The sequence below is a fragment of the Hypomesus nipponensis genome, chromosome 17, assembly GCF_054491055.1.
Source record: "Hypomesus nipponensis isolate SF chromosome 17, ASM5449105v1, whole genome shotgun sequence".
Lineage (NCBI taxonomy): Eukaryota > Metazoa > Chordata > Actinopteri > Osmeriformes > Osmeridae > Hypomesus > Hypomesus nipponensis.
Window position 1 is genome coordinate 11,524,476 of NC_140377.1, and position 26,330 is coordinate 11,550,805.

The following is a 26,330-nucleotide window of genomic DNA, read 5'->3' on the forward strand; positions in this document are numbered from 1 at the left end:
GTGCTAAACCTAATTTACATGCTACTTCAGTACGACCTATATAATAAGACTAAAAATCACACACACAAACACACCTTGCTAAGACAGGACAAGTAGCCTGATGACGAGATTATGACTTTTTTCTACATTGTTTTACCCTCTGTATAAAGTAGGTGTAGGACAGCCAAAACTAAGTTGGTTATTTGGACCAAACCAGTCGACCCTTAAGCCTAGCAGGTCTAATCCCCGTCTTTCCATGGAGCATCCTCTGGGGCCACGTCCGCCAATTTCAAAAGCTCACACATCAAAGCTTTTGATGTGTGATATTCAAACTAACGGGGCTATGCAAAAGTGGCATGATAGGATTCCTGCCAATCTTGCCTACACACGGCCTCGGTCACTGACATCTAACACACAAATGTCATCACACACACACACGTTTACACACATTCAATCACACACACACAATCAATCACACATACACTCAGTCCCTAGCTACATTCCTTTGTTTTGTTTTCAAAAGGTCAAAAGAAGAGACTACCTGGCTTTTTAAAGCTGTCTAGAAGCGGTTTAACACAGACGGCCGGCAGAACAAGGGACATCTGATAGTGTCTAGTATTCACAACAACTGTTTTGGGATTATTACATTCAAATGGCGTAGATAACTTTCATGTTATTTTCTTCTCTCTCATTGTCTGAAGCCCCTCTGCTTTCATAAGCTGCCTTAGTGAGCGGCATGGAAACAATGTCGGCCAGCGACACGCTTCCAACCACAGGCCAAACCTTTGCTAGCCTGCTCTCCCTCTCTCCTCAGTTCAGTCTCTTTCTTCTTTTCTGCCTTCTGTTTCCTGTCCGCCCCCCCCCCCTTTCTTCTTCCTCTACCCTTTTTTCCCTCCCCGTTTGCCATCACCCCCCCCCTCTCTTTCTTTCTTTTCTCTCTCTGATCACGTCCCCCCTCGCCCCCCCTTCTGTCTTGTGGCTGGACTTTAATCAACAAGTCATCAATTAATTGGAGGCTCATTAGAGAGCTGGTACCACTGGAGGATGGTGATAATGAGGACACCAGCTAAGTAACAGAAAGAGAGGGGGAAAGAAAGGGGGGTCACCCTCCATCGGAGGTAAATGAAAGTCTAACAGGACATGGAGTCTAGTCAATAGGTTAAAAGAAAATCCTGTAAGGCCCATGGCAGACACAACATACACTACATACCCTGCCACTGTGTAACAGATGTGGTCCCTGGACTAAGCTGTACAGAGGTGTGTTACATTCATTCATGATTCATGACAGAAGGACCGCTGATTGGAAAAGTAATGTAGCTCAAACAGAAGATGAGTCTGAAGATGGTATTTTGTCACTCTTGACAAACAAGTTAGATTTTTCAATTTGTAGTATTTTCCTGACTTCCTTTCTCTGATGTATTGCCGTCATTGATTGTGCCGCACAATCCTCTCCCCCCATATCCAAGAAATGAACCATCTGAAAGAGAAGATTGAAAAGAGTCTCGTAGACCTCGACATGGACCATTTAGTCTCACTCCGCAACACCTCCCTTAGCAAACTCCTGAACAAGTGAAACAAAAAGGTGCAAAGTGCATGGAGCAGGATGGAAAGAAGTAAAGAGACGGAGTAGAAATAACTTCAAAGGTTGGAGGGAGAGGAGGGAAGGGTAAAGAGGAGGGTTGCCTGGCGAGCTAAATAATGTAGCAGACAGGCTGAGTTAGGAGCATCGCCCAGACGCGAGACACTTAAAGACAATTGCTGTGACAAGGTAGAGAAGTCGAGTGCGACTGCAGGGGTGAGCTGGAGGTTGTAAACCCATCGTAAAAAGGGACACAACTGTGACCCTGTTTACAGTACTGACAAAAGAAAAGACAACCCGTGTCCAGTTTATGAAAGTGTTGCCCAGACAAGGAAGGCTTGTCTGGGGTGTAGGGTTTAGTGCAGCTCCCCTCCCTGTGTGGAGACAGACAAGAACAGACTGGTTCATTGTACTGCAGAACAGGCTAATGGCTTTTTGTCAAACACTGCAAAAACTGTACATCTAACTGAATGTTAAAATCTTGCGTTTTAATCTAGTTGGACTTGTTTCTAGTAGAAATGGCTTATCTAATGACTTAATTTAAGCAAATGACACTGCGTGAACCCATGGTCTCTGAAACCAACTTACATAGCTTCTGACTATAGTACATTACATAGCCTCCATACCACTGTACACTAGCCTCCTAACCTTGGTGGTTGACAACTGTACATTAGCCTCCTAACCTTGGTGGTTGACTACTGTACACTAGCCTCCTAACCTTGGTGGTTGACAACTGTACATTAGCCTCCTAACCTTGGTGGTTGACTACTGTACACTAGCCTCCTAACGTTGGTGGTTGACTACTGTACATTAACCTCCTAACCTTAGTAGTTGACTAACACCCTTGCCTTGCCACCCTTCACCTTGGTGTTTGAGATGGCATGTTTGGTCATGGTCCTCCTCTCCTGATCCCAGTGTGCCAAGGCTTCCTCCAGCTGTCTCTCCAGCTCTTGATTACGTTTTAGACCCTCCTCCTTGGCAGCACACGCCAACGTCTGGAGCTCCGCAATCCACTAGAAAGAGAGGGAGGGAGAGAGATGGGGTGGTGACACAGTGTACTGTAATTACTCTATGTGACTGACAAACTGATGCAGGTGAGGATAAAATGTAAGCCTTGGGAAGCTCATGGGAGCTATAAGGCTAGAGGTTGTATATGGTGTTAATTCAGTCCTGGGTGTTGCGATGCACAGTGAAGAAGCAGCACTGAGAGCTTCCCTACCCTTGTTACATTTGTTCTGCTTCTCTTTGGCTTCAATGAACGTGTTTGCTGTAAGCGTGAAGTCCAAAAACAGGAACAACATTTGATGATAATGCAAGCTAGTGTAAGAGTGGGTGGCAAACAACATGCAACATTAACATCAAAAACGGATGCAAAATAAAAACCCTCCCTCCCTTTCTCCCTGAACAATCTGCTATGACATGCCTAGTCTCATTAGCTTTCAAAGACAAAACAGCTGACCAAGGTTCAACTGTCATCCAGTTGGCCTACAAAACACTACCTCATCTATTTCCTCAGTGTTGCTTGTTTTCCAAGAAGGGAGAAATCCTAACAGAGTGAGAAAGTTAGTGAGAAAGGGAGAGAAAGAGAAAGAAACACTTTTTGAAACGCAGAGTGACGTTGTGTTGGTGAACTCATCGAATAAACCAAGATGAAAAATGAGCTATGAAATCCTCCAGTCAAAAATTAACATTCGATTTAAGCCGTAGCTGGTAAATATGTAGGAGGAAGGAAAATAGAACAAGGAAGGGAAGAGATCGGGACAGAAGGAGGAGAGGGAGAGAGAGAAAGGCAGAAGGGCTGTGGCGCAGCTTCTCTGGGCTAGACAGATAATTGTTTGCTGTGCATAAACTCTAACTAAACAGCAGCCTAACTGGAATCCCCTCATTGTGTAGGAGTACTGGGTGACCACAGAGGGAGACAGGGAGAGACAGAGGAGGTGGAGGATTGGGGGGGGCCACATGAAAGAAACAAATGGCTACGTTATTATGGGAACATCACTTGCATAATTATTATTGAGCAATATGGATTCCTCTCTGCATCACTACTGGCCTCAGGCAATAGAGGCCGTTGGCTTTTTTGTTCACCCTGTACCTTCTCACTCTCCCACCTTTCTTCCCTGAAAGCTAGATCTTCCTTAGACTATAATTGGACAAGGCACTTTAATTTGCATCCTGCCATCACCCCCTTTGAGGCTTGCCACATTTGCCTGATGCTGAGGAGAGCAACAGTGGTAGTTAGGGGACTGGTCAACACGATGGCTAAAATAACCCCATGCAGTCAACATACATCTATAAATATGTAGTCTATTCCATTTGTAGTCCAATTGTATAATTCAAACAACCTTCTTCTTCCTCACCCAATGTCGGTGTAGCGTGTTATAAAGTTATTCTGTATGTCAGGTCCCATGTTAGACCAGCACAGACATTAAGCGTGGAGCTCCCCCCTACCCCCACAAGTACGTCCTCCGCCACCTCCCCCCCAAGCTCATCAGTACCAGAGGACTAGAGGGAGAGACCTCTCTTGGCTCACAGGTCAATATGCATGTTCATTCACACAGCCAGACGCTTAAGCAGTAGGCTTTCAGAGATGCTAATTAGGAAAGTGTGCTCAGTGTATGAGTGTGTGCGATTGACACATGTTGTCTATGTGGTCGGTGTGTGTACAAAAGTTTGGGTGTGGGTGTTTGTGTGTGCATGGCTGTGTGTCTCCCCAGTCAAGATAGCGTATGGTGTGGTATGTTTAATTGGGGGTATTAACCATGCAGCTCAGCTTGAAAAACGGTGCCCCCTGTCAGACACGAAGAGGTTAACAACAAGGGTTAGGCTTTGAGGTTCAAAGGCCTCTTGTTTACATTTGATAGAGCTGCCCCAAAGGGTACGCACAGAAACCCTGGAACACAATCCCAGCAACTAAAGGCCAGGAAAGCACAGACAAATAGGGTGCTTTATCAGTATTTGCATCAGAATGTTCTAGCGACAGTACATATTCCCATGAAAATCTGCATTAACACAACTTTTTCACAATATTTACAATGTATTCTTTAGAAGGTGTTCTACTGAATACCAAAAGGGTTCATTCTGACTCCAGGCTTTCTGACAAGGTCAGAAGGAGACGTTTGTTGACACCAGGCCAAGAGGATTAATCCTTGGTGTCTTTATGGACAGCTAAGTTAGCACACAGCTAAATGGACTGAACATGGGTGAACTTTCGCACAGCATCCGGTGCCTTCGGACGTTGGTCATTGTGTATCTTAATAAGCTGATGTTTTCTCACAAAATATGCTTGTCAACCAGCCTTTCAACTCCCACAACATCTGACAGAAGAAGAGAAGAAAAGAGGATGGTGAAAAGGAGAAATGTTTTCTTTTTAAAACCAGTTCTAAGGCAACAACGCTCAAATGACAAATTACCATGATAGGTTATTTGATGAAGGCCTTTTTTTGTTTGTGTAAAATGTGTTAGAATGTGTTTTAGGTGGTTATACTGCTGAGCTAAAGGCTGTAGAAAAACCTCACGTGTTGTGAGCTGTGGGGGAGAGAGGGGGAACTTTGATTCACGAGCAGAGTAGAATCTCTCTGGCTTTCAGCTGAGCCCAGTCTGAGGAGATTAGCTGGTAATGGTAAACATATGGCTCAGCCACAGCAGAACCTTCACACACCCTCTCAGAATGGGATGGGGGATGGGTGGGGGAGTAAATAAGGAAAAGATGCAGGGAAGAAATGAAAAAAGAGAGAAACCCAGTAAAATACAGGCAGAGAAAGAGACAGAGACAGTTAGAATGAGGGAGAAAGTGAACAAGACAGAGGATACACAAGATAGGCAACCTTCCAATGAACTCCTACCAACTTCACTACAATCCAGTAGAACAGACTGGCCTACGTATTGATGAAGGACAGGAGTATCTTAACACATACTCTAACTACACTGCAAAAATGCCCTATCAAATTGAAGAGTAAAAATATTTGTTATTAGCTTGCTAATGCTTAAAACAAATAAATGTGGCGGCCAGTGCAGTAAGAACATTTCTCTTAATACTTTAATAAAATAATGTGTTGTTTACTTGGTTTAAGTCACGATAAACAACTTATAATTTAAAAAATCAAGATTATCACACTGAGATGTAGAGTTTTTAAGAGTTCAGTGCTGACGTCCTTCTCCTGGAGTGTGGAACCTGTGAAACTCAACAGAACATGCCGAGCGCAGGGAGCAGAGGCCTCCTTGCTTCTGTACCTCCCAAAACATTGTAACAGGGGAAGGAAAATAACCGAGAAGAAAATACAGAAAAGGAAGAAAAACCCAGAGGTAGGGCTCAGGCAACGTTTTAAGAAACATAGCTTGTTTGAGCAATATGCAAACCATGTGCCAGGTCTGGTGTGTTGCTTGTGTTTGTGTGTTTTCTTGCTAGAGAAAAGGGAGGGGAGGGAGAGTGTTTTTTTCACACAGCTCCTATCTGAACATTTGTGTGCACTTTCAAACAATCCTTCCAAAAAAGGGGGAATGGAAGGAGAAAAGGAGCAAGTGTTTACCTGGGCAGATTTGGCAAGCTTCTGACTGTACTCCTCCTCAATCTGCTTCAACCTGCTGTTGGTCTGAGGGAAGAAAGGAGAGCGTGTGAGAAAGAGATATGGAAACACACACAGGAGAGAGACACAGAGAAACATCTAGAGTTGTGAAATTGGATCTGCTCACAGGAAGCACAAACACACACACACATAGCCGATGACCTCTGCTCTTGGCAGAATGTCTCCATGCTTGTCGCTGGGAGCCCCTGGGCCCAGTGCCAGGCCCGACGCCTCTGTGTGGCACGCAGCCCAACTCTGCCAGCCAGCGGACACCGCTGCTCTCTGATCCTGTGCCACCTATTCATCACTTAACTGAAGGAGGGGGGGAAATTAAGCACTGCTGCCAATTAGCTCTGGAGAAAAGAAAACTGGGAAAGCAGGAGACTCGACATGGAAGCTATAGACTGGTGTGTGTGTGTGTGTTTGAGGGCTACATTTCCTCAGAATTCTCGAATTGCTGTGTTTGTACGAGTCCTCTATGGAAATCCAGCCAGCTGGAGATATAGTGATGGGGACTTGGATAGCTGTTTCGACACAGATATTGGTGTTGTAATGGGGACAGGAGGAGGGTACAATGAGATGAGATGTCATCTTAATGTAGGCTGTCATACTTGCCGCCAACATAAACACACACACACATCCCTGAACCCAGTAGTAACTGACAGACAGACAGACGGTGACAAGTGAGGTGTTTGCAAACAGACCTTCACACACCCATCAACACCTGACCTCGCTCCTGGCCCCCCAACACTTCCTGACAACAGCCACACCTGTCACCACGGATAAAGACAGTCATCACCACAGATACAGGCTTGTCTTCCTGCCAGGGGCTTTCAGTGGCGGTTCTCTTGTCTCTAAGGGGCCCTACCGGCTGATGAGAGAAAGAGCATCCAGCCCACCATGAAAGAAGAGTGAAAGGAAAGGAGAGACTAGGAGAAATTAAAGAAGTATCCTGCCTTTGTTGCTGTAGAGGCTGTAGTTGCTTGGCTCCCGCTTTTTGAAGCCCTCAGGTAGGACAGATGAGCTGACTGAGTGGTTTTATGCATCTTCGTATTATCTTGGTATATGTGTGTAGGCATTTATTTATCTTTGTATGTATGTAGGTATGTATATGCATTTCAAATGGATAGAGAGAGCGTTTGTGTCTGAGCAATACAATGTACGAAGGTATGAGCATGTGTGTGTAAAAGTGTGCATGCATAGATGTGTTTGACTTTGACACACCCTGAAAACCTGAGACATTATTCTATTATTCCCTTGACTGCATGCCCACACACTAGGAAGATATAGGAGAAGCAGAGTTGAGGCCTAAACACTAATGATGAAAGTATGACAGGATGAAGGTATGTAGATTCCATGTGAATCTGCCTGTGTGCGTGTGTGTGTATGATTGCACACTTAGATGCAGACTACTTGTGCCCTGCCAAAGGTCCTTAGTGCTTAAGGCACTTTGAGGCTTTATCACTCTTCAATCACTTCGTAATCCTAGTTGTGTGGAGAGCGGCTGCTTTGAAGTGTGTAGGTGTGCATGTGTGTGTGTAGGAACAATAGACGGCAAATGCATTCAACGCTTAACAGTACTAAATTAACATCTGCAGCTGGAACCACCAGGCCACTCTCACTCTGTTCTCTCACACACACACGTGGAACAAGGAAAAACCTATGTGCAGAGAAAGCGGCAGAGTTTTACAGAAAGTACCCACATGCATGTTCAACCGCTCGCACACAGACAGGATGAGGAAAATCTCACACAACTTGTTATATGGTGATTTGGCAGCACACATTTGCAAGGTCTACAGCATGTTGCATTAGCGTTGGAAAAAAATGCTTACCTATAAACATTTCTAAAGGGGCTTTGCCAGGATATGATCATTTCCTTGTGCTTGCTCCAAAATGGTATACAAAATACATTACATCATCCTCTCACAGGATTTATCTTCCATATGGCCTTCTTCCCAGATGTATTTGAGATGTTTGGCAATTCATCCCAAATGGTTTGTTACCAACTGAAGAGTACAAGTTCAACACAACCTCTCTGCTAGAAGCATGCGTATGTAAGACACTATTAGTGTGTGTGTGTGTGTGTGTGTGTGTGTGAGTTTTAGGGGTTTGTGAGAAAATACAAATTCCAATTATCTTCTGTCTCCCCACCTTCAAGAAAAGGCTAAAGACGCACTTGTTCCAAAAGTACAACAGTACTTAAGAAATATTTGTTGGATCCGATGTTAGTTTATTTCCTCCAGGAACAAAATGACACTTATTTAGGGACTTGTTGCACTTGTTGGTTAGTTGTAACTGATTTAACTACTTGTACTTGCTGTAAATGATATTATTGTTGCTTGCTTTCCCTTACGGAAGGAAAATATATAGCAGTATATTGGAAAATATCATGTGATATATTAAGCATTATAAAACAATTGGGTTTTTTCGACTTAAATAGCTGTTTCTGATTGGACGGGAGACGTTTCATGAGTTGAATTATCTGACAACAACCCACTCTGACTTTTCACTCCAATAAAAAAATCACTCCGCGAAGAAACATTTGCGTTAATACAAAGAAGTAACCATAGCAACGGGGAAGAGTCAAAGCCTCCATTTACAATTTTGAAAGACTTTATCAAGCTAATTTGTATATACAACAATGAGAGACATAAATATTTATTTTAACCTATTTGAAAAATGTTTCTTTTCAGAATGTATTGTGTCAGTGTCACGTAACCGCTCATCTCACATACCATTCGCTATTCATCTCGCTAGTCAATCTACTTCAGACGGGCTGCGGCCAACACGACAGTAGCAATCCAGTAGCTAACTCTACACATGGCTGATTATTTTCTTCTTAAAAATCTTGATTTTATTTGGGTACAATGACATGGGTTGATAGCTGGCTAGTCTTGTTGTTAAACATACTGTCAAATTATAATTACTGTTTGGAGCAAATGTCAACTTTGATGCGGTCATCTCACATCCATTTAATTTGCAAATGAAATGTCCTATCCACCTTATTCTCAGGGGGTCTACTGTAGAAATGATTATGGGTGCAACTTCCGGTGAGTAGCGGAAGTTGCGGTTTGCCATTCGTTAGTCCCAGGCCAGCCGTCAACAGTCTTTCGAAAGTAATTTCAACTGTAATTTAACTAAAACTGGTTTGTTTTTAAACATTTGTTGTCATTTGATTGTTATTATCATTGTTATAAAATGTCATTGCGAAGCTCTGGTAGGCTACCTGTTGCGCTGTTCGCGGCTTTACTAGCTAACAACCAGATTTAGCTAAATCTGTGGCTTCAACGACAGTGTGTTGAACACACACCCACAGCAAAAAGGGAGTTTCCTTCGCCTGCCAACAGACGAGGACTACAAAACAATGTAGCTGAAAACCCTAGCCTTGAAGAGACCACCCAAAACACTATTGTATGTGTACTCATTTCATTTTGTGGACAAAAAGCTGACGGAGGAAATCCGCATCCTACTTTGTGTTTAGGCTAGGTTATGGAAGAATTGGAGCAATGGGGTGGAAATGCCATCACTTTGAAAATGTGACTTTTGGGCGTGGCCTGTTGCTCCCCTATGTTCCGATGTGGCCCATATTTGGAGAAACTGCATTTTAATTATCCAGTTACTGAACTTTGTGTATCTCATGTCTAGGAATGGCTAAATTGCCTGAGATGTTGTGCTTGTAAGCAAAGGGTTGTAGATTCAAAATCAGTCAGACCAGAGTTTTTATTTTGTATTCTGACAGAATGGGTTCTAGTCTTCCGATCAATCCTCCGGTTGTAAAACATAACAATGCGTGCTTATTTGAGCCCATCACAACACTCCAATCATCTGTTTAGCGAGACTGTGTAAACCAATGCAAAACAAGCCAGGTTCACCACAGTAGCTAGCTACTTGTAGTCTATGCATGGTAGAGATAATTCTTATGGTTATCTCTAATGAAGTAAATTGATTGTTCAGGTGGATCCCTTGCCTGTTGCACAAATTATTTTCAGGACACATCCCCACTGATGCTAGGCATGATATGAAGTCCCCTTCCATGACAAGTTATGGCACTCCAAACAACTTTAAAAAAAACTACGAGTAAGTTATTATTTACAGCAGCAACCCAGTCATCCCGTTGTCCTGTTTTTATAGGAAATGTACAAGCAGTTTAAACTTTGGCTGAATCTAACAACGCTTACCACAGGAGAAACGGCTTACTTTTTTATACAATAACTGAACATGACAACACTGAGAATAGCTCAATTGGCCGGGACTGTGACCTGCAAAGAATAAGGTTGTAAGTTCGAATCCAACAACAGTGTTTGAGCCCATCTTAAATTTGAATATCTGTTTAGTTAAACAGGATGACATCGTTCTGAAGTACCCTGCGCAAATTCACCTTGATATGTCAAAAAATCATTGAATTACAGCTGTTTAAACTTTGGCTGAATTGAACAATCCGTGCTACAAGAGAAACGGCTTCCTTTTTAAATACAGTAACTGACCACATAATTTCATCGTTGAGGGTAGCTCAATGGGTTGAAATGGTGTCCTACAAAGTGCAAGTTCACAGGTTTGAATCCAGGCAATCCAGGGAATCCAGACAGTCTTTTGGCCTGTCATAATTTTGATTACTTGTTTAGTTAAACAGGCAGAAATCATTCTGAAATACCATGCGCAATTTCATGCAATTTCACCTTGAAATGTCAACCGTTTCTTAACTTTTGTCCCAAAGCTGACCAAAAACTAATACTTATATCACGCAGTCAGAGCACAGCTAGACAATCAGTGTCAGCACCCTTGGGTACCCAGCATGCAGTGCGGCATGTCAAAAAATGCAGACTTAGTTTGGTTACAACAGCCATGCGATTTTTAGATTGTTCGTTCCTAGGATTAGTTATGCTACTGTACGTTTATACTTTTTGATTGTAGATCTGTATATGTTTATTGTTGCACCTTTTGGCCACAGTAAATTCCATGTTTGTGTAAACCTACATGACAAATAAAACCAAATTCTGATTCAGATTCTGAAGCACTACATTTGATGTGTAACATACCAGATCAGACACGATTGTCAGGTGAGGTGAAAAGTGGGGTTTGAATTTCAAGGTTTAAGTTTCCAACTCTTCGTTAGCGAATGCACCCTGATGAAGGAGCATTCGAGATTGCTCTGTTCCAGAGACGTCTCTCAACGGAACAGTTTCATTTCAATTAGCAGAGGAGGGGATCAGAGACATGTTATTTGCTTGTTTGGCTCTAATTATTGCCACTGTGTGTGTGTGTGTCCTTGTCTTGAAGTGACACATTTTACAGTCTCCCGTTACCAGCCCTGTCAGAACACGATGTTTTTCTATTCAAATCTTTGCACACGTCCCATACCATCAAAAATGAAACACCACTCGAATTTCTTCCCAAGTCTGGGATGGAGTACCAGATCCAGACACTGACATCATTACCAATACTGTCAGACACCTGGCTGGACAAACAGCTTCTTTTTAGGAATCTCTCTGTCCCCCTCTCTCTCATATTTACATAAGCAGGTGTAGCTGCTGATAAAGGACTGTAGGATGGAGTGTTGAATTTTCATCTTGGCCTTTGAAGTGTGTGTGTGTTTGTGTGTATGTGTGTGTGTGTGGTCCCCACTTCTATTAAGGGAGGATCAGTAGCTAGATGGGGGCAGGAAGGCGGGTGCACCATTAAAAAAATCTGTGTTGTGTGGGGGATGGTCTTATCTGGCTCTCCATAGCAGAGGCTGATTCTTAAGAAGGGTGAGACCACCTGCAGGTCATTCCATTCGGTGACCTAGGAGGTTTGAGGTGGGACTGGGGGGCAGGGAATGGCGCTACATAGGAAAATCAATTCTGCATTAGATCTATGGAAGTGGACATCAGAAAATTGACTGCAGTCCAAACACTTGGCGTGAGAATCTGCATAGCTGTGCGTACACTTTAGAACCCATGCGTACACTGTTTCGAGATAACACGGTGACACAGTGACCGAAAGGCATACATAACAAATGTTGAGGTAACACTTTGGAATAATGGTCCGTTGTTAATGAGTAGCTATGCAGGAAGTAATAGGTAGTACTACATTAACATCTATAACATCTATCTTAATACTATGAACTAATATGGAACCAAGATTAACTAAGCAGTTAGTAATAACAAATTTAGTACAAAGGTAGTTCCTTGGTAGGTATTTGATTATTACTAAATAAATATATCCTCATTGAGAACTACTTGTGAACTATGACCAATTAAGAAAGAATAACCAATTAATTAATAATCACAATGGAATAAAATGGAAACCAGTTTATGAATATTAACGTTATAACACTTTCCCCCCCCCCAATATTTGATCATACTGTGTGATTATGGGACACGTCCCCTCCAATATTTGATCACACCCCCAGAATCAGAATCACTGAATCACAGGGTTTTAATCGCCATGAAAGTTTGCACAGACCATAGAGGTGTGAATCGACACTGATCTCCCGATTCAATTCAGCGCCTTCAGCCAGGGACGCAGATCCTCAACTTTGGTTGGAGGTCGGTGCAAAGTAAATGTCAACCCACAACACTCGGACCTCTTCTTTCCATGGTCAAAACAATGATAATACAGGGTCTGATTCCGTTTTCTTCAGCTGTTATGGCAGCCACAAACTGCACCATTCACGCTGGGCATCTCTTAGCATTCAATTAGTACCAGAGCCAGTTTAAGACATTCTCTTTTAGTACCGTTATAAAGCGGAAAGTATCTAAATCGGAAATGAGAATACGCGGATGGCCCATCGTGACTTCCAGAATAAGGTCATATTGACCAGCACCAACTATAAGAACCATCACTTTATTACACACACACGTTCATAGAACACACACATTCACACAAAATCAGATTTTCTGGTATGGAGGGCCCTCACCCATCGCTGTCTGTCTGTATGTCTATCTGTCTCTGAGGTGATTGTAGGGAGTCTTTGATCATTCCTGCTTGTGTTTTGCTCTGTGTAATCCATGACTGAAATGTAACACGATTTGGTGTATCTCAAAATGGCAGAGGACCAGCAACCAGGTTTTTTAAGGGAAGGCTAATAAGTTAGCGACAAAGGCCGCCGCAAAAAGAGGAAACCACGTAAAACAACCACAAAGTACCACCACCATCTTCATCTTCCTACTTTTCTAAAAGGTGACATGACATAAAAACTTCATTTTATGAGGTTATTTAACATTAATATGAGTTCCCCTAGCCTGCCTTCGGTCCCCCAGTGGCTAGAATTTTTGATAAGTGTAAACCAAGCCCTGCGTGTTCTTCTCCGCCTTTGACAAAATGAAGGCTCAATTGCGCTGTTTGAAAATCTCCCCCTAGTGACGTAGATAGGGGGAAGGTTACCTCCCCTCTCTCTGCTTTGCCCGACCAGATCATCTAGCCCGCCCATGAGAAACAGAGCTACCACCGTGCAAGGGCGAGTGCGATATCGGTTTTTCCTGGAAAGACATCATGGCGAGCAAACAAACGAAGCATAACAGTTGCTCAGTGCTTGGATATACAAATGCAAGCACACATCTTTTTTTTTTTTTCTTCATCCGAGCCTTTGCACAACACGTATCTTAATTGTATTTTCGCTGGAAATGCGCCGACACAACTTCCCAAAGTGTTGTATGTCTGCGCCAAACATTTCCTCAACTTGAGCCAACTCAAAGCTGGCTTTGCTGAAATTAAATTCTGGATCATTACTAAATCTCCTTGGTCAAGCTACAAACCTTGGACAAGTAAGTTAACTAACGCTATATCATTTTGTTGCTTTACTGAATATGGTTACCTATCTTGCTACCCTTAGAATGTGGCTGTAACATTAGCTCTGCAGCTAACAGCTGAGTTACTGTTGCTAACGTAAAGATAAATGGCATCAAGTGTGTGTGTGAATACAAACGCTGTAACGCTAGTGTTGTACACTTCTTTGATTTTTGGATAACCGTTCTGCTGTTGGTGTTATGGCTCGCAATATCCGCCTTTCTCCACATTGAAATGACTGAGTGTGCACCTCTGCAAACCAGGGTGATCAGATGAGAATGGCTAAATTCGAGGCATTTTACAGCAACGGGGGCAACGACCCATTGCAATACATCCTGTAAACATTAGCGCATGTTGCCGCCCCTCTCCTCCTCATTAGCATTTAAAGCTACAGACACAGAAACAGCGCGTTCTGAGGAAAGCTGATTGTGGGACTACTTGTAGTGGCTATAATTCTGCACCATGGCTGAATTTCGGGAAAGAGACTTCAGATAGAGTATTAGGGGACAACTAAGGCCTATATAAAAGCATCCAAAAACAGCATGTCATGTCACCTTTAACAGATAAACAAGAAGAGGCAATAGTTGCAAAAAAGCCATAGACCAAATGTTGTGGTAATGTTGCGCTTTGGATTTGTATTAGTTATGACTCATGACCTACCTGCACTGAAGCCGTACAGTATCATGAAATACACCTTGGCTATTTGATACAAAGCTGTCATCTAAAGTTTGTGACCCCATTTTCCAACATGGCTCTGAGACTGTTGCTTTTGCGGTTACTTCTGGAGACTGTCAAAAGTTTCAGTTAACGTGACTGCTGGAATCTGGACCAGCCATGTATTCCAGGTTAGTGTTTAGGCTGCTTTTCTGCACACACAGAGATACACACACACACACACACTTAAGATTTGTCGGAGACTTGAGGCCCCTCAGCATTGTTAAAGAAAGAGAGAGAGAGGAAGAGCAGAGAGGTAGAGAAACTCATCCATGTGTTCACACTTAAAAGACCCCCTCCCAGGTCTTATCTTTTCTTTCCTTGCCTGTGTTTCTCTTTGTCATTCCAGAGGAAACTCAAAAATAACTGCCATTGTTTGTGTACTACAAACCTTGTTACCATGGTGATCTCCGTGCGGAGACTGCGGAGGGGCAGATGTCATTGCCGTGAGCAACAGGAGCACAGCATAGATACACACACACATATACCGATCAGCCATTACACTATGACCACTGACAGGTGAAGCTAACAACACTGATGATCTCGTTATCATGGCACCTGTCAGTGCGTGGGATATATTAGACATGACAATGAAAATGTTCTCCTCAAAGTTATGCTAGGGAAAACAGAAAATGGGCAAGCGTAAGGATTTGAGCGACTTTGACATGGGAAAATTGTGATGGCTAGATGACTGGGTCTGACCATGTCCAAAACGGCAGCTCTTGTGGGGTGTTCTCAGGCTGGAGTGGTCAGTACCTATTAGGGATGCACCGAATCCAGATTTTTGGGGTTTGGCCGAATACCGATTCCACTGGTTAAGATTCTGCCAAATCTGAAACCGAATCATACTCCCATCCTCAGTCCATTAAAACAGTAAACACATTAATGAAGTAAACAACATCCACAGCAGTGTATTGTTTTTTGATTCGTTTTTTTTATTTCTGTAAAAAGGAATAGGCAACATTATGCCAGGAAGACAAGTGGGAAAAACTATTTTGAGAATTACCATATGACGGTTTGTCTCAACATCCAATCAATATCCAAAATATTAGCTTTCAGATTTCTTGAATATCTTTTGGATGTTTCATACGCAAATGTTTTAACAGCGGAGATGTTGTGTATTGTTTAAGGTCCTTGCCACCACGAGACAAATCGGCATGCAAATTGAACATGTAGCTCAACTTGAATCGCCTTCTTTTGACTGAAAGGACTGCCAAACAACACTTTTTCTGCTCAAGAGTTCCATTTCCACTTATTCACAGACTACTGCATTGAATGGTCCACCTACATAAACACTTTCCCGTAATCAACGGCGGTGTCCTAATGTCGACCAGCGTAGCGCGCGCATCTTTTCACAGTCTCTCTATTACATACACATGCACCAATCCACCCACACATACACATACCATACCAGTTACAGTACCTCAGAAAAAAACAGAAATCATAGGTATATTTGCACAGCTAATCTGACTTGGCAGATCAAAGGGCTGCAGAGACCAGACTAAGTGCAAACACACTCAGGTAGCCAAAAACCTCCCACACGTTTGTTTAATGAGAAAGTGGTATGGCCTAGTAAGGAGGGCATGAGGGAGTCTAGCTGTGTATTGAAGGTGTGTTTTGTTTGGGCAGGGAGAAAGAGAGGGGCAAATAGAAGAAGGGTCATGAGATAAGATTTCAGTTCAAATTACACAATGTTAAACGGTGTTTCATTAAACAGTTACGCACTATCCAATGCTTTGATTGCTTAAACAAAGGTCACAAAACAAAAATATTTTAAAGGATGATATCTTGTGTACAAAAACGTTTGGATATACTGTATTTCTTCGATTAAACACCACAGCGTTTATTACACTGTTCATTTTTGGTGCAGCGTTATTCGAGGGCGGCGTTTATTTGAGGGCAGCGTTTAATTAGTAGGCCTAAGAGAGATTTAGTGAATTGTAGCTGCAGTGTGGCCATACACAAACAAAAATACACAAGGATGTCAAACACAATTAGGCTTGTGTAAATTGGAAGCCGCGCGTGTCTACATTGTGTAGAAATCTGAAGCAGCATGCCGAAACGTTGTTACACTCTAGCTTTCAAACAGAAAGCTGTGCAGAAAGCACTCACCAGCAGCAACAGCACGCAAACTTGGGGTTGATGAAAGGTGAATTCGCGAGTGGCTAAGTCAGCTACCTCGCTATATTGTACACTTGTGATTTACTTGTGTAATACCGTATTTCTTCGGTTCAACGCCGCCCTCGCATAAACGTGCACCAAAAATGAACATCGTGTAATAAACAGTACCGCCCTCGATTAAACGCTGCACCAAAAATTTACATTGTGTAATAAACGCCGCCCCCAGAAATAGGGTAGTAGCAGCAGCATGTCATTTCAATGAACGTGCTCTTGTGTTGCTCTGGCCTGGGGCCCCACTGCTAGCTAAATACGTTTCAAATATCACATCAACCAATAACTCTAGCTAGCTAGAAACTAGCTGTTTGTTGGCATAGAAGGGAAGCTTACGAAAAAATAGCCAGAAAACAAATAGCAATCTAGCCTATTGCTAACGCCTGTCTAGATTATCTATTACAAGAACTGGGAGAGGCAGGTGCTCTTGCGTGAGTAAGCTAAACTAGTTTACATGGTTACACTACAGTTGGTAGGTGTTTTCGCTATCTAGCTGTTCTTGCATTCCTTGCAAATCAGTGTTAATAAAAAGCTGACAAAATAGAGCTAGCTAGTCAGGCTAACATTGACATTTGCACGTTGCTTAATTGGTAATTTAGAAGACCGTACTGTTCAAACTAGCAACTAGCATTTAATGTAGTGAACTAGCAAGCTTGTTTAAAGACATGCTAGCATGCTAGCACAGCTATCCTAGAATACCGTATTCTTTATAAACGCTGCCCTCAAACGCCGCCCTCGAATAAGCGCTGCACCAAACATTAACATTGTGTAATAAACGCTGCAGCCTTTAATCGAAGAAATACCGTAAATACTGTGTTTTAAATTAACCAATTAAATAACAGTTTTAGGATATTTTTGGTGTGGTGTTTAATCGAGGGTGGCGTTTATTACACAATGTTCATTTTTGGTGCGGAGTTTATTCGAGGGCGGCGTTTATGCAAAGAAATACGGTAGGTTAATGCCATAGTTAAGGACAATGTAAAAACCTTCATTAGGTGTAAGTAGTTTACCATCGAGTGAGTATAGAAGTGTGTTCACCTACCAAACTTGGTAATACGCCCCATATGTGAGAATACGACTAGATCATGACTGTGTGGGTGTGTGTACCTTTTTGTATAAAAAATGTGTGAGTTCAGGTTTGCGTATCTATGTGAGTTTCTGGTCTCTCCAGTAAGATAGTGGTCAGCCCAGGTCACCTTGTTTACGTAAGCCTATGTTACCCAGAGTTCTTATTTGGGAGTTGGCCTCTCTTTGCACACAAAGAATTCTGAACACAAAATCATTCTTATACAGGATAAAAGGTTACATATTCAACTTTTCTGACAGTGCAGTGTTTCCCACACATAGACTAATTCGTGGCGGTGCGCCACAGAATCAACACCGGACACCATATATTGCGTTTTGGTATACTTAAAAAGAAAATGCTATTTAAAACACTTCGCATTTCCTTTCCCTGCTCTCCCTCCGTATCTCTGTCACTCACGCGTCTCTCTCACACACAGTCACAACGTCAGCACACGTTAGCAACGACGTAGATCCGCTGTTTTAGTAATACAAGCGGCAAAAACAGCGAGCCTTCAGCATTAGTAGCGTAGCTAAAAGTCTAGGAAAGTTGAGGCTACTTTTCGCTAGGTACCTACGAACATGTCTTAATCTGCTAGACAAGTGGGGACCCCTTTGTTCTTTTGGTGAGCAGTCTCACAAGCCCTACTTTCGCGGCATCATGGACCTGACCAGCTAAATAGTTATTTAGCACTAGCGTTGCTACCTGCATATGGGTGTTTCTGCAACTACGGGCACTTTTAAGTCCCAGTAGTGAAATTTGGGATTCATGTTAAGATTAATCATATGATGTTTGATAAGTATAAACACAGTGTTATAACACATCTTGACCTAAAAAATCATTACTAAATAATGTGATTTAATACAATTTATGAAGAATTTTATGGGTCCAAACATCACTTTTGTTCATGTCCCACCACTCTGGTCTCAAGGTTGAGATGCGTAAAATGAGGTAATTAAATTACAATATGAAATTATTTTAAATGCAATTGTTTTATAAACATATTACTTTACACCATATTAAAATATTTTTTTTTGTTTACTGATTATTTATATGATTTGTACGTCGAAATGCGCCTGTCCCACACTTCTGAGTCCTTACCGCGACACTGGAGAAATGTGATTGTGAATTTTTTTTGGAGAGCCAAACAAATCTAATTTCCATGGAAACAGCAGTTGGTAAGTGAGCACTTGGATGACAGATTGGGCCACACTCACTAAGTGCCCCTCAACATCAAGCAAAAACAAGGTAAATATCATATTTTCTTTGGAGGTATTTATTGTGTGTCCTTACCATACAGCGTAGAAATTGTGTGTTTTGAACTAAATTTTAAAAATAAGTTAATATTAATGTGTAATGTATGTATATTAGTTGCTAAGAGTAAAAGCTAACATAGCAATTCTTGCTAGCTAGCATGAATCTGCAAAATTAGCAAAAATGTCATTACCGCAACATGTCCTTACCGCGACATAAGGTCTTTACCACAACACCTAAAGCTGTTGCGGTAAAGACCTTGTGTCGCGGTAGAGACAAATTCAAGGTGATATATTATATTGCAAACACTAAAAGGGAACTACACCCATTTTCAAAATTCATACATGTTATTACTAAGTGTGTGAACGTTTAATTTTTTGTGATGTCATCAATTATTATTATTGTAAACTAAACATATAAACATGTTTTTGTTCAACCCTAGATGAGACCAAATTCATCTGCAATAAGATCACGGAAATGCAGAGAGGAGATGAAAAAAGACCCGGACAGATACGAAGCGTATCTACAGAAGGAAAAAGAGCGTTACAAAAAAAGAAGTGAGAAAGGGCAGATAAAGAGTGTCTCTCAACTGACGAAAAGAGAGACAAATCTGAAAAGAAGACAGTGGAGGATAAATAAAAGAAACCAAAGGGAAAAAAACAAAATGCTGGAGGCCTCAACAAAGTTTCTTTCTACAAACACACCACCACTATCCCCAGAAGTCTTACCTGTGGATGAAGCTGTGGATGACTTACCTGTTGCTCCTCAGGAACCTGCTGGTGTCTCACCTAATGTGGTAGTCGCTCAGAAGAGGGGGCGTAAAAAAGTGAAAACGAGGCAAACAAAAATGTACAAAGAACTTACAGAGGCAAAGTCCAAACTTAAGAAGGCATTGGCCTCAGTCGAAAAGTACAGAAAGCGTTGTTTCAGGCTTTCAAAGACGACACATACGACTGCCTCACCCAAAACCAAAGCCCGCCAGCAAAGTCACACATCCCGACGCCAAATTAGAAAGGTTCTTCTGTTCCATAATGTCATTATGGCAGAGCTGAAGGAGAGCAGCAACTCACTGACCAACCCTAAAGAGAAGCAGATAATTTAAAAAGTGATGGCAGGAAAGATCATAAAGAAATATCGACTTGGAAAGTATGCAAATCAAGAGTTTGGGTTCTCACAAAAGATGATGAGAGCAAACCAAAAGAGGCCAAACTCCCTGGATTATCACAGGAAAAAGCAATCAAATGTGATCACCAACACAGATGACCTAACAGTGGCACAATTTCTTGAAAGGGACGACAACAGCAGGGCCACCACAGGAAAAAGGGACACAATCACTAAAAAGCAACTGAAAATGCAGAAGCACCTACTCTCCGATTCTCTTAAGAATCTACACCAGAAGTTCAAAGGAGAGAATCCGGACATCAAAATCTCCTACAGTGAGTTTTGTAAGAGGAAACCCTTTTGGGTTGTACATCCATCAGTCAGAGACAGGGAAACATGTCTCTGTAAAATATGTGAAAATGTACAATTCATGGCGGATAGGCTATACCAGCAAAGTGTAGTGAAGACAAGCAAGGTTGAAGACTTGATGCTATCTATGTGTTGTACTCCTTCAAAAGAGTGCATGTATAGGGAATGCTCCAACTGCAAAAACAAAGCACTCCAAATTCTGCCGTTTGAAGAGGGGGGTCAGACGTGGTGGCATCATTGGCAACACAAAGCAGAGGAGAGAGAAAAAAAGGCAAAAGACGGAGGGACAGAGAAATTTACAGTTCATTTGACAACCAAGGAGAAGGTGTATGGAACCCTACAAGTCCTCATTGATGACTTCTCTGAAATGCTCCAGGCAAAAATAGGACGGCATATATACAACATTAAGCACCAGTATGCTACCTTGAGAAAGCTGAAGGAGAATCTGACCGAAGAGGAGGTTTTACTGCATGTTGATTTTGCAGAAAACTATCTCTGCAAATATGCAACAGAAATACAGGCAGTGCACTTCGGGGATTCTCATAAACAGGTGAGCCTACACACAGTTGTGGCCTACACCAAGGGATCACAATCTTCGTATTGCACTCTGTCATCCTCCTTCCGCCATGACCCATCGGCCATATGGACACATCTCAGACCAGTTCTGCACGATCTGCAGGAGAAAAATCCCAGCGTAAGAGTACTTCACATGGTCAGTGATGGACCAACCACGCAGTATCGTTGCAAGAAGAACTTCTTCTTCCTGTCGACAGAGCCCTTCAAGATGGGATTTAAAAAAGTGACATGGAATTTCCTTGAAGCAGGCCACGGCAAGGGACCAGCAGATGGTGTGGGTGCAGCAGTAAAGAGGACGGCAGATGCCCTAGTGGCAAAGGGGATGGACATACACAATGGGGCCATGTTGTTTGAGGAGCTGTCAAAGGTCAAGTCCTCTGTGAAACTCTTCAATGTCACAGATGAGGAGATATCAGAGGTTGAGAGATCCCTGATCGATGATCTTCAGACAGTTAAAGGCACCATGAAGATCCACCAGGTATGTGATAATGCTGCACCATTAAATTTCATGAATATTTTAAAGGTGACATAACATGCTCATATTCAGGTTCGTACTTTTTTTTCCAGATCCACACATCAGTCTATGGGCAAATCATGTGGAGAGTTTTGAGCTGCTTCTGCAGAAACCCAGATCCATGCACCTGCTTCAGCCCACAGTGCGTCACCTTCGCTCCTGTACCAGAGTCTTCCATGGGAGCCCTCCATCAGCATCCTCCAACATTCCAGGAAACTATGGCAATACAACCAATTCCAGATGTAAATGAGGAGCTTATCGGGAAATGGTGTGTCGTTCTGTACGACAATGACCCATACCCAGGCATCATTCAAGACGTCGATACTGAGAGTTGTGCCTTGGTCAAAACAATGCATAGTGTTGGGGCCAATAGGTTCTATTGGCCGATGAAGGATGATGTCATCTGGTACACACAAGAGAGTGTGGTTGGACTTGTGCCAGAACCCAAACCAGTCACGGCAAGGCACATGAAGCTTATGGACTCGGTTTGGAAGGAACTCTGCTCTCGTTTTAATTAGTACTTGGTACACAAATGTAATGTGAGAGGCTGTTAGTGCCTGTCACATTACGATGTTAATGTTCGTGTATTAGTATTAATGTTCAAGCCACTTGAGGCCATAATATTTTTGAAAATCAGTTTATCCAGTCTTTAATGACACGTAAAGCCTTTTTTGACTTTACTGCGTTTTCTTACAGTAGCGTTTTGTTAAGGATACATTACTGTATTTACATTTACCGTTCAAATTGCATGGGGTCATCCCTATGTTCCCACAGCCCAATGGCCCCACAGTTCTTTGTTCCTGAAATTAGCGACTAGGTTTAGGCATCACAGCTGCGTGATTAGGGTAAGGGGACTGGTTAGAACAGGAGTGAGACAGACATTAATAGACAGACAGACTCTTCAATATAGTTAGATTACTTCGAAATGTAGGACCATCGGGCTGTGGGAACATAGACATGCTCCCCATTGCGTCCTTACCGGCACACAATGTCATTACCGCAGCAATGCTTTATTTTGATTATAATTATGATTTTTATTTGCAAAAAAGATTTCAAAACTGTTTTAGAGATGATTTACACATTTGAAATAACAATATCTGTCATAAAAATAATTAATTATTCTTTTTTATGTGTATGAAGACAATTGTCATAAGCTTACGGTCAAAATTTTCCATGGTGTAGAGAGAAAACATAAAATAACAAATTTTTTATTATTTTCTTTTATCAGTAATAACAATGATGCACAAAGCTTGTTGAAAATCAATTTCAATGTATTAATGTGATAGAAATTAAAAAAAGGAAAAATGTGTAAAATGGACATTATTGTACTGTTGCGGTAAGGACATTTTGTGATTAAATTGATGAAAACCATAAAAAAAAAACATATTTCCAGATTAAAATCTTAATGACTACATGCAATGTTGTGTACCTATTAATGTATATTACAGACTCTGATGGTTAAAATTCAAATTCATAAAGGTTGATTTTTTAAATTTGGGAGAGTCAAAAGTGACCGTAGTTGCAGAAACACCCACATATGCAGAAATTGTTTACAATATTTTCAGGCTTCAACCAGTGCTGCTCAAGCAGAAATACATGGTCAGGGAGAGAAAAGGAGATTTGTTAGGTATTGAAGAAAGAGTAGGAAAGGAAGACAGCATCCAACATGCTGCTGTGAGAAAGGCAGCTGAAGCAACAGGTGAGGTGGACAAACATATGTAGAAACAAGCAGGTAAGAAGGCATTTCTCAGGACAAGGGGACTCATGTGGAGGTGTGAATCATTTTTGATTAATATTTAATATAATAAAGTTCTGTGTAACGAATTATTACACACTCACGGCACGTCAGACACGGGCCGACAGACCCCCACAAATTGCTTTTCTAATCTGTGGGAAACACTGCGTGTCCTGTATGTAGTTGTGTATGTGTGCTTCTGTGTATTTGTGTGTACATTAATGTGTTTGTTTCAGTGTGAATGTATATTTGTTGGTAGGTACACATTTGTGTGTATTTGTCACTGTGTGTGTACACATTTGTGTGTGTATCAGTGTGTAGCATAGTATGTGCTTTTATAAAATTACACTTTTGTAAATTTGTGCATGTGTGTACATATTTCTGTACATTTCTGTATCAGGGCTCCAGACTGCGACCAAATGGTCGCATTTTGCGACCAGTTTTTGAGACAGTGCGAGCATTTTTTACAAGCACTCGCGCATGTGCGACCTACACATTTTGAATTTATTGGATGTACACAACATCAGCACACGTTAGCAAGAGATACGATGTTCTAGTAAGACAGCGATATCAGCGAGCCCTCGGCATTAGTACCGTAGCTAAAAGTCTAGAAAAGTTTAGGCTATTTTTCGCTAGGTAATGCTACCTATAAACCTAGCTAAAAGTCTAGGAAAGTTTTGGCTATTTTTCGCTAGGTTCCTACGAACATGTCTTAATCTGCCAGACAAGTGGATTCCCCTTCGTTCTTTAGGTGAGCAGTTTCACAAGCCCTTCTTACCCGGCGTCATGGAGCCGAGCAGCTAAATACTTATTTAGCACTAGCGCTGCTACTGTATCCCTGTCTGTTTGCGCTGTTGCGTTGTTATACTCAGCAAGTATTGTGTTGTGATGTCGGGGGAGGAAAAAGTGCATCATACATTTAAGTCCTTTAGCTAAGACTTGCATGTACAGTGCGTAATGTCACTTTAAATGTATTTAAACTCAAGCTTATGTGGTGGGTCAATGTATATCAGTTGTGTCAGTAAAAAAAAAACTGATCCATCTGCAACCGACGCAAGCACACCCTAGAAATTGGTGATTCTAGGATCAGACCTTTAGGGGTGCTTAGCCCCCAATGAGAATGTGACGTGAATACAGTCCCTTGCAAATGTGCTAAACCACCTTGCTAATATAAATCCCTAATTTCACAGGATAACAATTAATACAGTTATGTATTATTATGCAAAATATTGAAAGAATTAAAAAACTAAGGATGTCCCTGTCTTCATGAACTACCAGCATCAAATGATAATAAACAATATATATATATATATATATATATATATATTTTTAGGGTTGCTGAGATGAAACTTAGGGGGTGCTTGAGCACCTCTGAAAAGGGTCTAAAATTCGCCACTGACTTGTACCCTCTCTAGTTACATTAATAATGACATTGCAGGTTAATATAAGGTGTGCCCCTACATTTTCCTCTTGCACTCCTAACATTTTCAGTCAGGGGCTACTGTGCTCCTAGTAAAAAAGTTAGTCTGGAGCCCTGTGTATATTTGCACATTTGTGTGTGCATGTGTCACCTCAGAATCACCTTTGCCACACTTCCTCAAAGGCCAGACCAAGCACGCTCTTTCTAAGAAGCCCTAATTCTGTTTGCTTTGCTGCAACTTGAAGGCAGATGGCGAAAGCTGCAAAGGGAGAAGGTGGAGATATGGAGGGGAGAGGAAATAAGAGACCCAGATAAGGCAGTGAGTGAAAGCCGGGAGTTGTGCTCAGTGGAGCCCAGAGACGGGGCATCTTTAACGGGCACATAGACAGCTTTACAGGCCCTCAGTGGATGAGGGAGATTGGAAGGGCTGGGACTGCTTACACATACACACACACACACACAGATAAACCTCTAAAGCTAGTCAGACACAGAAATTGCACCATTCCCCCCCCTCTTTCTGCAAGAGCTCAAACAGTATGGAGCAATCTAAGTGCGTGATCTTATCTTCTTTGATATTCTGTTTCTCATTATTTTATTCCACCACCCAATCCTCCAACAGTCCCGCTTCCACCCTTCCCTCTCCTCTCTCTCAAACGCATACGTCTTTGATGAGAATCCATTCACGGATTTAATGGATTTCGCCAAGCTTTTTTTAAGGAACTGAAAGATGTGTTTAAAAAAGGCCAACTTTGGCCATCCCGGCTTCAAGAGTGAGAGGTCTGCAGAGGACAGCATTTCTGTCTACATCAAAAGAATAGTAAAATGTTTGCTTACAAAACAGTCAGAGCGGTCAATATGGATCTTAGACGACCGTCTGCAATTCAACATGAAAGGGTTCAACTGCTGTGGAACACCCTAACTTTTCAGTCCCTCCACCAAGAGTCAAACTTTAGCAGATGATTAGAAAAGTAAGTGGTCTAACTTTCTGGAAAGTAATTTGGAAAGCTAAATTCCAAATCAATTTGATTCATGTCAACGTGAAGTGTGAGGGTTATTTTTTCATCACCTTCCATATGGGGAAAAATTAAGGAATTATGCAACAAAGAAAAAGAAGAGCCTTTTAAAAAATGTATATTTTTACTGTGGTTACTGTTCAGTAATTAACTAAGTATGTATTAATTAAGTATGCTGTGTAGGGATCGGACTTATTTAACTTGCTACCTAACTCAAAATGGTGGATGTCTTTGAGGTTCTGTTTAAATGAATTCCTGAATTTCCAAGACTAAATTGAACTGGGCCTAACCACCTCCCGTAACGACCCAATACGGCGTGTAGCTGCCTCGTAGTTCTGGAGCTAATTTGATACAGCTGGCATGCAGAGCTGCTCGACAGACAGACAGTCTCTTTGATGGGCCCCTGCTTGAGATTAGCGTCCCGTACAAGAGAACCCCCAGCTGGGCCTTCCTTCAGTGCCTCCATATTAGCCTCAGATCGCAGGAACCTCTGAGACAGTAGTCTGTCCTGC

At 42.0% G+C, this 26,330-nt stretch overlaps 2 protein-coding genes across 8 annotated transcripts in view; one reads left to right on the plus strand and one right to left on the minus strand.

The window, feature by feature from the left end:
* cep112 (centrosomal protein 112) overlaps nucleotides 1-26,330 on the minus strand; it is a 175,978-nt gene that overhangs the window by 13,035 nt on the left and 136,613 nt on the right. For 5 of the 7 annotated variants that reach the window (XM_084677255.1, XM_084677253.1, XM_084677251.1 and 2 more), the window contains 2 exons: nucleotides 6,085-6,147; nucleotides 2,422-2,571 (listed from right to left, as the gene is read on the minus strand). The exons of 1 other annotated variant lie outside the window; for it this stretch is intronic. In XM_084677255.1, coding sequence (XP_084533381.1) covers nucleotides 2,422-2,571; nucleotides 6,085-6,147 — 213 coding nt within the window. The remainder of the gene's footprint in view (nucleotides 1-2,421; nucleotides 2,572-6,084; nucleotides 6,148-26,330) is intronic. One more of the 7 variants, XM_084677254.1, reaches the window with a different exon arrangement.
* Nucleotides 18,548-23,182, plus strand: LOC146253566 (uncharacterized). Its single transcript, XM_084678717.1, has 3 exons — nucleotides 18,548-19,084; nucleotides 19,533-21,614; nucleotides 21,704-23,182. The coding sequence occupies exons 2-3, from the start codon at nucleotides 20,199-20,201 to the stop codon at nucleotides 22,166-22,168; spliced, it is 1,881 nt and encodes a 626-aa protein (XP_084534843.1). The 5' UTR covers nucleotides 18,548-19,084; nucleotides 19,533-20,198; the 3' UTR covers nucleotides 22,169-23,182.

Bases quoted from the DNA above. Each gene is read 5' to 3' on its own strand.
- LOC146253566 (XM_084678717.1), top strand. From the start codon at position 20,199: ATGGCAGGAAAGATCATAAAGAAATATCGACTTGGAAAGTATGCAAAT. The intron at 21,615-21,703 runs GTATGTGATAAT...TTTTTTTTCCAG, and splicing joins GCACCATGAAGATCCACCAG to ATCCACACATCAGTCTATGG.